This window comes from Colobus angolensis, unplaced genomic scaffold (genome assembly GCF_000951035.1).
Source record: "Colobus angolensis palliatus isolate OR3802 unplaced genomic scaffold, Cang.pa_1.0 Scaffold24, whole genome shotgun sequence".
NCBI classification, from domain to species: Eukaryota; Metazoa; Chordata; class Mammalia; order Primates; family Cercopithecidae; genus Colobus; species Colobus angolensis.
In genome coordinates this window covers 11,000,575-11,012,778 of record NW_012115599.1, presented here as the reverse complement: position 1 = coordinate 11,012,778, position 12,204 = coordinate 11,000,575, and the positions used below count along the sequence as shown (strand labels likewise).

Sequence of the window (12,204 nt, the reverse complement as noted above, 5' to 3'; positions counted from 1 at the left end):
TGGCTCATCACTGCCCACCACACCACCTGGACTGTCACCTGTGTCACCTCAGCAGCAGGTACAACCATCTGGATCACCACCCAGATCCCTACACTCTCAGGCACCCACTTCACCCAGGCCATCCCTGGGGCCTTCAACTGTGGGGACACCTCAAACTCCGCCCCGAGGTTCTTTTTCAGCCTTCCCTGCTCAGCCACCTGTGGAGGAACTAGGCCCAGAACAGCCCCAAGGTATGGACCCTTCTGGCTTCTTACTGCTTTCTCATTCCTGGAGCCCCTCGGCAAGAGAGCAAGGACACCAGGGCCGATAACTGCTTCTTTAGGGGTGCATGGATGAAGTTAGCAGTGAGCTTTAGCGTCTCTGTCCATTATGAGGACAGTCCACCACAAGGGGGCAGTATGAAGGACATTGGTTCATTCCCTTGGTGCAGTGCTTCTCAAAGTGTGGTCCCCCCACCGGCAGCAAAAGCATCACCTGGAAGCTTGTTAGAAATTATAATCCTCAGGTCCTATTGCAGACCTACTAAATCACCAACTTTGGAGGTGGGGCCCATCTGTCTTTTTTACAAGCTCTCCAGGTGATTTTTTTGCCTGCTCACATTTGAGACTGCTGGGCCAGTAGATTTTTACTGTGAAACCTGCTGTGCTGGGCAATGCTACTCAAAGAGTGGTCCGCAGACCAATCCAGCCCTCAACTGTGTGTTACTAGCCCACCACGGAGTGAATGCAGAAATTAAGAGTAATCATTTAGAAACGTTTATAGCACTAAGGTATAGCCACAACATCCTGGAGCTTGACCATTTTTTACTAATTCATTTGCATTGTATTTCATGAAAGTATGAGTTTGTTATAGACTACAAAGAAATTTTTTAAAAACTGGTCCCTTACTACTACAGATGGTTTCAGAAGCACCACTATATAGGCTGCAAAGATAAACCGTTCTCAATTCCTTACTCAGGAAATCTCCCTTTCAGCAGAGGAGATAACACGGATACTAACCTCAAAAATACAGTCAGGGCCTGGGTGTGGTTACTCACACCTGTAATCCCAGCACTTTGGAAGGCCAGGGTGGGTGGATCACCTGAGGACAGGAGTTCAAGACCAGCCTGATCAACATGGTGAAACCCCATCTCTACTAAATACAAAAATTAACCAGGCATGGTGGTGCATGCCTGTAATCCCAGCTACTTGGGAGGCTGAGGTAGGATAATCACTTGAACCCAGAAGCTGGAGGTTGCAGGGAGCCGAGATTGCTCCATTGCACTCCAGCCTGGCCAACAAGAGTGAAACTCCATTAAAAACAAAAACAAAAACAAAAAAAACCCAGAAGTATAAAGTACTATATAACTAACAAAAACACAGTGTTGGAGGGTATTCGTAGAGAATAAGACCACTTCTCTCTGGAGGAGTATGAAAAGCTTCTTGGAGGTGACAGGTGAGTTTAAATGGGCAGGATTTTGAACATCATGGTTTGTGGGACATATGGGATGGAGTAGAAAGAGCATTTTCGATTTTGTTTATTTAAGACGCTCAGTTGCAGTGCAGGGATGTGCAGGGTACTTTCAAGGTACTTTAGGAAGGAGAGGACATGTGTGTGGCCACCATGGATGGTCTGGGTGGGGACAGAGGGACAGAGACCCAGATGAGGGACTGAAGCCAGATTGTAGGGTGCTCATGGTCCTCAGCCAAACTTCCAGAGCTATTACAGTAAACGTCACAGATCGGCAATGTCTCCTCCTCTGGGAATTAGCCCCAAGTTGGCAGAGATGCCCTTTCTTTGGAACAGGTTTACTTTGACTCTTTCAATGAGACAGAAACAAAACGCCATTAAGAAAATTAGGCTGTGGCTCATGCCTTTGAGAGGCAGAGGCGGGCAAATCACTTTCAGTCAGGAGTTCGAGACCAGCCTAGCCAACGTGGTGAAACCCCATCTCTACTAAAAAACAAAAAATTAGCTGGGCATGGTGGCAGGTACCTGCAGTCCCAGCTACTCAAGAGGCTGAGGCAGGAGAATCACTTGAACCAGGGAGGCAGAGGTAGCAGTGAGTAGAGATCTTGCCACTGCACTCCAGCCTGGGCGACAGAGTGAGACTCCGTCTCAGAAAAAAAAAAAAAGAGTCAGAAAATTGGTCACAGTGTTTTACCTGCTCTCTTATTTCCTGTTGAATGCAAAACATTTGTTTTACATTAATCATACCTGTGCATGAAGGTGGCCATCTTCAGGTACCTGAGCAATCCTGGGCCCCAAGTTGGCATCCTCACTCATATTGGGGGTGGATAGAGGGCATATATAGTCTAGTGATTCTCCACTGGGAGTGATTTTTGTCTCCAGGAGACATTTAGCAATGTCTGCAGACATTTTGGTTGTCACCTAGTGGTTAGAGGCTGGGGACACTGAAAAATACCCTGTAATTCACAGAACAGCCTCTGTACAAAGCGCTAACTCTTAGTGTCAATAGCATGTACTGAGATTGAGAAACCATGTTATAGCCTACAACTGAGCCTCCATGGTGACGTCCTAGGCCATCTATGCGAGTTAGGCAGAGCTGAGGCGCCCTAGAGCAAGCTTATCCAACACGCGGCCCAGGACGGATCTGAATGCACCAGTCTATAAAAAATTCATAAACTTTCTTAAAACATTATGAGATTTTTTTTGGATTTTTTTTTTTTAGCTCATCAGCTATCATTACTGTTGATGTATCTTCTGTGTGGCCCAGGACAATTCTTCTTCCAGTGTGGCTCAGGGAAGCCGAAAGCCTGGACACCCCTGTCCTAGAGTGTAGTAGTATCAGTCATTTAATGATGGCCACTGGTGGCGTTGGGGAACAGGAAAATTGTGAAAAGCCCTAGGAAAATCCAGAAACAGAAGGACAAGCCTCATTGTGAATAGATTTGGGAGAGTTAGGGACATACAACAGGCCTCTAACAAAATAACTTCAGAGGAACCTACATATACTTTATATTACTTTTATTTATATATAATACATAATTACATATTAACCTTCATATATTATGTACCCCCATACTCATTAGAAACATGCAGAGAGCTCACTTAAGAGCAATGGTTGTGAAACTATTAATACTCTGTTCTAAGAAACAAGCAAAAAGCATTACATGAAGCATGTGATGGAAAGTCCAGCCCCCTCCAGGGAATTTTCCTGAAAACCTTCCCTAACACACTGCTTTCTGCGAGGGAGCTATTTTTTTCTTTTCCTTCTTTTTTTTTTTTTTTTGAGACAGTATCTCACTCCCAGCTCACTACACTCTCAACCTTTGGGGCTCAGGTGAGTCTCCTGCCTCAGCCTCCCATGTAGCTGGGATTACAGGCATGCACCACCACACTCAGCTAATTTTTGTATTTTTAGTAGAGACAGGGTTTCACCATGTTGGCCAGGCTGGTCTCGAACTCCTGGCCTCAAGTGATCCACCCATCTTTGCCTCCCAAAGTGCCGGATTATAGGTGTGAGCCGCTGCACCTTCCCCTGGGAGTGGTTTCTGATGTTCCACCAAGGGTCCGAGTCAGCCCCTCCACAGATGCCGCAGGCCTGCATCTCAGTCAAGTCTCACAACATGACTCTGGTTGTAAAGATGAGAATTTGAGGACAAGAGAGTTCTTTGCTGTTTTTAAACCTTCTCATGTACTTACTATTGCTGTTTCAAAAATGACTCCATATCCCCCCTCCCCATCTCACTCCTGTTTCCTGTATTTTTACTTTTAGCTGTAGCTCCTCTTGTCTCTTCAAATCCAAAAAGCGCCGTGCCTCTGGTTCACGTGAAGGAAACCATCAGCAAGCCTTATGTCATGTAAGTTTCTCCTTCGTGGAGCACGCTCTTTCCTTTGGGCGGGAGAAGGGAGCCCGGCTAAGCCATATCTTCCACCACCTTAGCTGCCCCAGGAACCCCGGGATCCTTTTCTGGTGTGTGTGATTGTGTGATCACAGGTCCACCCCTTTATGTCTCACAAAGCCGCCTTCTCTTGTTCAGTGAGGGCAGTGTGTGGGGTAGGAGCCTGTCCGTGTTGATGTCATTCTCTTCTCCTGCACACTGGCAATGCTCCTTCTCTGAGTGCGGTGTGAGAATGCGCAGCCCCTGCCCTCGTATTTTATTCTCCGGTGATACCACCGTTCAAGAAGGCCTGCAGGCATCCTACCTCCCAGCCTTAGGCAGCTCCTGCACGGCATGAATTAAGGATCTCTATCAAGGGCCTTCCTTACTCGAACTATTTTCTATTAGCCTCATAATGACCTGATAGTCCTGGACTGTAGACTGTCCCCAGAAAATCATTTTTATTATGCACATCAAGTGTCTGGGTTGTGCAACATACACTCCATTGTATCTTTGCAATTAACTCTGAGAGGGCCTGGGGTTCTGCATTTTTTTTAAAACATCCCTGAGGATCACATTACCCAGGCTCCCTTGCTGGCTGAATGCCGTTTGTACTGGCAGTGGGGGAGGCACCGCAGGAGATCAGAAATTGGGTCGAGGGTATTTCTCCCCACAACCCCAGCCCCCCTCTCATCCCTCCCTGCCTTGGGACCACTCTGGCAATGGCTGGGTTTCTCCATGACCACAGCTGCAGGTATTGAGAGAGCAGGGCCCGAGGCATTCTTGTTTTTAATGTTTGCACTCTCTCTCACATCAAGCGTATTAAAATTTACCTGCTTCCCACATTAAGTATAATTTTAACCACAAAACTTTTTGAAAGAGTTTGTATGAATTTAACAATTTTGAGCTTAGGCATAAGTTATGCATTTTGTTCACATAATTTAAACCTTTTTGCATTTACATATAACTGTATAAAAGTCTGAGTTTCAGTTGACTCATGGGCATGATGTTACTTAGATAACTACTCATTGATTATATTTTTAAAAGTTTGCTGGGAAATCTGATGCTCAGCCAGGGTTGAGAACCACAGCACAGGTGTTTCTGCTTGCGGAGCTGAGCAGGCCCGGATGTTGCAGGGCCCAGGCCAGGCCCGTAATGAACCACTTAATCTCTTTGCCTAGGGAGAGTCCTGCTGAAGACTCAAACTGGGTGAATAAGGTCTTCAAGAAGAACAAACAAAAGACAAGTGGCACCAGAAAAGGTTTCCCCAGACATCCGCGATCCAAAAAACCAAGCGGCAAAGTGCAGTGAGCATGACTAATGTTCCTTAAATCCCACGGACAGGAGCAGCTTTGGGAACTGTGTTCAGGGAGATTCCGAGGAATGGAGGGGAGAGTAGGGGAATAGTGGAGGGGTGGGAGATCGGGCTTTGGAACAGACACATCCGACATAAAATTCCTGCTCTGCCACAGCTGCACTCAGGGATCGTGGTTGGGACACTTGCTCTCCCTGAGCCTCCATTTCCTGTGAAATGGGGATGACATCACTTCACAAAGTTGTGAGAGTTTAATGTGATCAACGACGTAAATTGCCTCATAGAATGCGGAATGTGTAATAGCTCACAATAAGTAGATATTATGTTTACATAATTCCCAGAGGTTAGCTGGTTGCCTCTCCGCTTCTGAAGAAATGCTACTTAAAAACAAAACTAGACAGGCCAGTCATGGTGGCTCTAAACCTCACCTAAACCAAGTTTTAATTTTTTTTACTGAGTCATCATATTTTAATTAAAGGCTCATGCAGGTATACAAACACACTCCCGAATTCAAATGACAGCCTCAAATTCAAACCAAGCCACGTATTATTCACAATTATTTCATTGGGTTATCAATGTATTCTCTGAATTGGCCAGGCATGGTGGCATGTGCCTGTAGTCCCAGCTATTTGGGAGGCTGAGGCAGGAGGATTGCTTGAGCCTGGGAGTTGGAGTCTGGCCTGGGCAACACAGTATTCTCTGAATGGAACAGACCCACACTGCTATTTAATTTGCTTCAAGTCTTTGTTGGTCAGAAAAACCTCTAATCATTCTGAGCAACATCCTTCCTGGTTGTTCTTGTCCCAAGTGGGGTCCCTGGATGGGCACAGGGATTTATCAGACAGACAAGGGTCAGAGGCTCACCTGGTGGCCAAAGACCCACCTCGAAGTCTAAGCAATGCACTTGGTGAGTGGTGGGAAGCAGTATGGTAGGAGGAGATTCTCAGAGCTGCCGCAGGAAGTGGAACAAACCACATGTTCTTTCTGGATGACGGGTAGGTAAGTGACCGTGCAGGACGGCAGCTAGAGGTCCCTGGGTTCATGGGATCAACAATCCCAGCCTGGGATTCTTCTCACTCGTTCTTGATCTCCAGCCCCAACGCTTTCCTGACCTTTGAGTTTCCTTATCTCTGTCTCTAGGAGCTCATGGTCAAGTTTGGCCGTGGGAAGCCAGGCAGGTCTGCGGTGGGTGTGGGGAGCCTCCCTGGGGCTAGGAGCACTATCTGGAAGCCAAGCCCAGGCTCCAGTTCCTTGATTCCAGGGCCAGCTCTCTTCCCACTGCAGCAAAGAAGCAGGTACTGTAAAATTCAGCAAGAGCCACTTTGGTCGACAAACCTTCTGGGAATGAAGGTGCTTTACAAAGAAACAGGCTGTGATAGAAACAAACAAGACAACATTCATAAACTGTGGGAAGCACTGTTGTCACTGGGTCTCACCTCCTGCACCAGGCAGGTGGTTGTCTGCTGTGTTCCTTCACAGAACAGATGATGAGCCTGCCTGGAGGTGGCAATTTACCAACTGATGGTCTTAAGCAATTCCAAAGACTGGGGTAAGGGGTAGAAAACAGAAGCTCAAAAATGTTAGGGATAGAGAAGCAGAGAGTGATTCAGGAAGAGGAGAAACTTGCTCATTTCCTCCCAAACTACAACTATTGTCACATCCATGGGCTAGTCCTGTGCAAACTTCTAGTCCCCAGCTGATATCCCTGCTGACAAGCAGAGACAGGCTAGAACAAAAGCTAAAGTGTAGATGTCCCATACACTAATCTGTGTTGTTTTTTAATCAGAGGTCGAAATTCATACTCTGATGCAAATTGTATTAGTCAGTTATTGCTGCTATTATAACATTGTATAACAAACAATCCCCCAAATCTCAGTGGATTACAAGGACAAACATTTGTGTTTCTCTTTCATGGGCCTATGTGTTGGCTGGGATAGCTGTATTTAGGCTGCAGGCTGGGTTAAGTCTGCTCCAGGCCCCTTTCATTCTAGGACCAGCAGTGGTGCCAGACTTGCTCTTCTCCTGGAGCATGGGTGGGTGTACGTATCAGGCTAGCTTTCCTCTGCTAGCCTTGGCTCTCCTCCAGTAAGAGTTCAGTGGTCATCTGACTCTGGATTGTGTCACTGGCCTCAAAGTGAAGAGACAGACTGAGAAATTGAGAGGCTGTCTACAGGCTACAAGTGGAGAAGGAGAACCCCATCTTGCCCCCAAATCCTCCTAATTCCTACCAAGTCTGTGAGATGCCTCAAGTTTCCACCATAAGAGATCCTTTTCTTTGAGTTTCTATGGAATTTCCCCCATTACAATGTGAGTGTAATAATAACAGCTACAGCTTACATAGTACTTATGTGCCCAGCACCATGGCACAGAGAGGTTAAGTAATATGCCCAAAGTCACATAGTTGGTAGGTGGCAAAGCCAGGACCCCAATCCAGGTTGTCTGTCACCAGTGTCCTGATGTTCCAACTCAGTGATACAGCCTACGAGGGTGGTAGGAGCACTGGAGTGGGAGTCAGAACTCACGGAGGTTAGCACTGGTTTCTCCATTCTGGCAAGTTACTTAGTGGGAGTTTCAGTTTCTCTCTATAACATCGGCCCTGCCTTCAACCCATGGTTATTTGGGACTTAAATGAGAGGCTGAATGTGGAAGCGTCCTGTGTAATTCTGGTAACAAAGACATGTCAGGACCTTATGACCAGTGCCCAGGCCTGTATGGGACATTTGGGAGGGTCCCGGGCAGTGTGTAGACTGGGGCACCAAGACAAAGGAGCAGAGAGAGGGTATCTGAATGCGTGGTTCCTCCTAGGAGCTTTTAGGAATGCAGATTCTTGGGCTCACCCTGCACCTGCTGAATAAGAAACAGGGCTGTGGCCCAGCAGTGTGTATTGTGCATGGTCCACCAGATGACTGATGCACGCTGGAGTTTGAGAACCACTGGATTACTATGGAAGAGAAGCACAGAGGAGAGGCAGCTAATTCACTCTGTTAGCTTGGGGATCTCAGGGAACCTGGTGGAGGTGTGGAAGAGGAGCAGAAGTTAGTCAGACTGAGGATGGGGGTGTGGGAAGGTATTCCAGGCACATGGAATGGCCCAGAACAAGGAAATAGTCTATGCAAGCAGTTAACTGCGGTTGCAAGGATGGAGGTAGCGGAGAGGCCTGGAAGTGAACTTGGAGATGTGGTGGAAGGTAGGTCAGGCTGGCTTGAATGACCAGCTAATGAGGCTGGACTTCCCATGTGGCACTGGGGAGTCATTGCAGGGTGTAAGCAACAGAATGATAGATTTGAAATTTATGGAGATTTGAAAATTATCCAGGAATGCACAAGTCCACATCCCAGCATTTTTCTGGGCTCTGCAAGTGTTTTCCTCCATTTTCCTAGAGAGGGCAAGTTACTTGCCCAAACTCACACAGCAGGTGGAGGTAGGGCTTGGAAATGAGGCCTTCTGATTCTCCCTTTTGTCTCTCTTCTTTTCACCTGTTCTTCCTCGGCTTCTCCTATCCAGGTCTGCTCCCTGCCCACTTCACTTCCCTCTGCTCTCCACTTCTGAGACAGTTTGGCTCACCTACAGACCTCATCCCAGCCGGATCCAGAAATGCAGCTGCCCTGAGGTATGGAATTCCTTAGGATGACCTTGGAAGACAGACACTGCCTGTTCTGTTCTGGGATGCTGTGGTGACTCCTGGGTCTCATTGATCCAACTCCTCTTCTTCTCCTACCTTTCCCTTCCTGGTCACAGTCAAGGTCAACACTAGCCCAGGCAGCACCTTGTGTACTAAGAAAATAGCACCCCTTCCTGGAGAACCAGACTACCAGCCGCTGGAAAATTGTCATAATATACTGATTTTGTTAGAGTAAGATACTTGACTGACAACTGCTAGAAAACTACAAAGAACATGCAAAGACTTGCATAAGTCTACAAATCGCCTACCTCCTCTATATGGCACTGTATCCTTGTATAGCGTAAACTCTGTACAACTGTACTCAGCCATCCAGAGAACACTCCAGCCCTATCCCATTCCTAAAAAAACAAGTATCAGTTGAACTTTCATACATAGAATGATGTTTCAAACACCCTTGTATCACCTCCCACTGGAGATTACATTTGTGAGCAGCAAAAGACCCTTGGGTAATGAAATGAACCCCCTAACTGGCTTTTGGTGTAACTTGAGATTTCCAATTTCCATGCATTGGCTATAAAAGGCCTGGCTACTTGCTCAGGGCTGCCCAAGGTGTATGAACCTGTAAGGGTGATCCTTGGTGGAACTAAGGTTAGGGAAGTCCTAGATGGGGGACTCAAAAATGACAAATCTGTCCTTTTCCTAGGAAGCTGTGAGCCATGAGAGAGAACTGGAGCTGGAATGGGAGAGAACCTGAGGATCCTGAGGCCAAGCCTGCTTCTCACTGCTGTCCGGCACACTCCTCTGACTCTAGGCCTTTTTTGAGGACCGCGGACAAGACCTACTGCCAGTCCCAGTGGTGCACAAGGTCTGTTTCCCTTCCAGGGTGAGCATCTCAGCTTCCCTGCGATCCTTTCAACCCTTCCACTACCCTACTCTGTACAGACTGATGGACACCAGCACTGATCAGTGCTCATGGACCTTCCTCCCAGCCTTGGCCTGAGCTTGCTTCTTTGAGATAGGCCAGATCATTTCTAGTCTCCCCAGGATCCTGTCCAAGGGCAAAACTCTTGGGGGCCCAGCAGGACTGAGCCAACAACACACTCCCTCTTTCCTGTGGTGGCAGGAGCCCAAGTTCTATTGTTTGGTTTTTAATTCTCACGGTGTACTAATGGCTTGGCCTGAGCTGGTCACTGGAATCGCTGGCTGAAATTGCTCAGGCAGCCCAGGCATCGAGAGCTTTAGAGCTCCCTCGGGATTTTGTGGTGCCGCGGTGTTGAGATAGGCTGCCGTGGAGTCCTGGGTGGCTGTAGAGGAAGAAGGCCAAATGTCCCTCCCCTGCAGCCAACACAAATGAGGGCTGTCTGTCTGCTGTTCACACCTCAGTGAAAATGTTCCATGAGGAAGACAACTTCAGCTCAATTTTTCCAGCCTGTCCAGAAAATAATTGCCCCCCACCTCCCCAGAGAGCAGACAATCTCCAGTCCCCGCCAGGCCCAGCGAGGAAGCCCCAGCTGCCCACAGGCCTCAGGTACATTTGCTTACCAAATCCTGAAATGCAAAACCCAGAATGAATGGGTGGAGGACGATGCTAAACTGGCCTTAGGAGCCTGAGGATGCCATATGCAAATTTAAGCCTGGTGGGGTTGGGGATTTAGGGGCTTGGGGCTCAGCTGCGGCAACAGACCCCACTTAACATGGCCATTTCAGGGAATAAAATGTACCTTTGAGACCCTGAAAAGGGTCAAAGTCTCAGGGGTCTTGCATCCTCTGCCTACTCTGGTTGATCTGTGACCAGACCAGTCAAAGGAAGCAGCTGGAGGTGTGTGCTAGGGGGAGACTGACCAGAGAGGCCCGCCTGGCCGCAGACCTTTCTTCCAGGAGTGGCCTCCATGTTTGCAGAAGCCTGAGGCCTGGGAACTAGGGGGAGGAGAGTGTCCTCTTTTGCACAGCCCAGGAATGCTTGTTCCCTGGGACCCAAGGAAGACTCGAACTTAATCATAATTATTGTTTTAATTCAAAGTCTGTATTTAGAGCTCAGATGCTTTTAATGTCATTTATGTTAAAGTATTAATACATCCACTTGCATATTTCCCTTCACTTGGGTTAATTATTTTTCTTGTTTTGAGGTAATTAAAATAATTGTTCTTACATTAGTTTCAGAGTTGCCAGATAAAAGAGAGGACATTTTGTTAAATTTGAATTTCAGATAAATAATGAATAATTATTTAGTAGGAGTATGTCCTCAATATTGCAATTATTTATAATTTATCTGAAATTCAAATTTAACTGGGTCTCCTGTATTTTTATGTGCTAAATCTGGCAACCCAAACTAGTTTCTTTCTCCGTTTTCTCTTTTTTTTCCTAATCAACACGAATGGATTGTTACATGTCAGCCACTGTGCTTTGAAGCTGGGAGGCCTCGCTTGTACCTGGGGCAACACCAGAATGCTTTTTTTCCAGACAAGCACCTCTGACTGATACCCACAGCACAACCCCGCTGTAACCCAGCTAACACCTCCAGTTCACACCTCCAGTTCACACCTCCAGCTCAACCAGTTCTCAGCTGACCCCATTATCTCTAACTCACCCACTTAGGCTTCTGACTTCTCAGAGGGAGGGAATTAGGTTAATTATGTTGTGATGTTACTTGCCCACCTTTTTAAAGCCATGCAAAACAGGACCTCCATGCACCTCAGTGCTCTTGTAAAAACCATCTGTATTGCTCTACATACTTGCCAGCACTTGGGGGAAAAAAACCAAAAGCATCTATGGTGGGAGTTGAGGGGCCCCACCCCTCCACAGCATGGTGCCCTATATTCATATTGGCACAAAAGCCCCATAACCAGTGGGGCCTGTGAGCATCCTGAGGGCAGGGATTGTGTCTTTTGCGTTTGTGTATTCCACACAGTTAGCACCAGAGCTGGTACATAGTAAGTGCTCAATAAACATTGGTTGAATAAATGAACTAATGGATAAGATCATAAGTGGAGGGAAGGGCACTAAAATAGGAGTTATCAGAGCCTGATCCTGGCTGGGTTCTGTCTGTATCTGGCTGTGTGACTGTGAACAAGGCGCTTCCCCACTCTGAGCCTCTGTTTCCTCATCTGTGAGAGGAGGATAATAATGTCGCCTCCTCCTGCTATCCTTGGAGCATTAGGGTGAGCCTTCGGGGACTGAGGAACAAATACTCATGTGTCACCTGAGAGAGGAGAAAGAACATCATCAATATCTGTCCCTGGAGACCACATTTTATGGACCAAAAACCTGGTGCTGTATTCTAACAATTTTTTATCTTGGCTCTGAGTGACAGAATTTAAATACCAGATTTGGGGGACTAATAAGAGACAACGTAGAATCAGTACTGCTCCTGATTTTCCTGGACATACTATGAACTGTCACATTGAGAGTCACTGAGTTGTAGAATGTCAGGTCTGGAGGGCAAG

At 47.1% G+C, this 12,204-nt stretch overlaps 1 protein-coding gene across 2 annotated transcripts in view; it reads left to right on the top strand.

Annotated features, from left to right (window-relative positions):
- PNPLA1 (patatin-like phospholipase domain containing 1) overlaps window positions 1-5,173 on the top strand; it is a 37,261-nt gene extending 32,088 nt beyond the window's left edge. Inside the window, exons 7-9 of one of the 2 annotated variants that reach the window (XM_011945355.1) lie at window positions 59-230; window positions 3,719-3,803; window positions 5,006-5,173. In XM_011945355.1, coding sequence (XP_011800745.1) covers window positions 59-230; window positions 3,719-3,803; window positions 5,006-5,135 — 387 coding nt within the window. In that variant the 3' untranslated portion in view covers window positions 5,136-5,173. The remainder of the gene's footprint in view (window positions 1-58; window positions 231-3,718; window positions 3,804-5,005) is intronic. The other variant, XM_011945357.1, reaches the window with a different exon arrangement.
- Window positions 5,174-12,204: the final 7,031 nt, after the last annotated feature.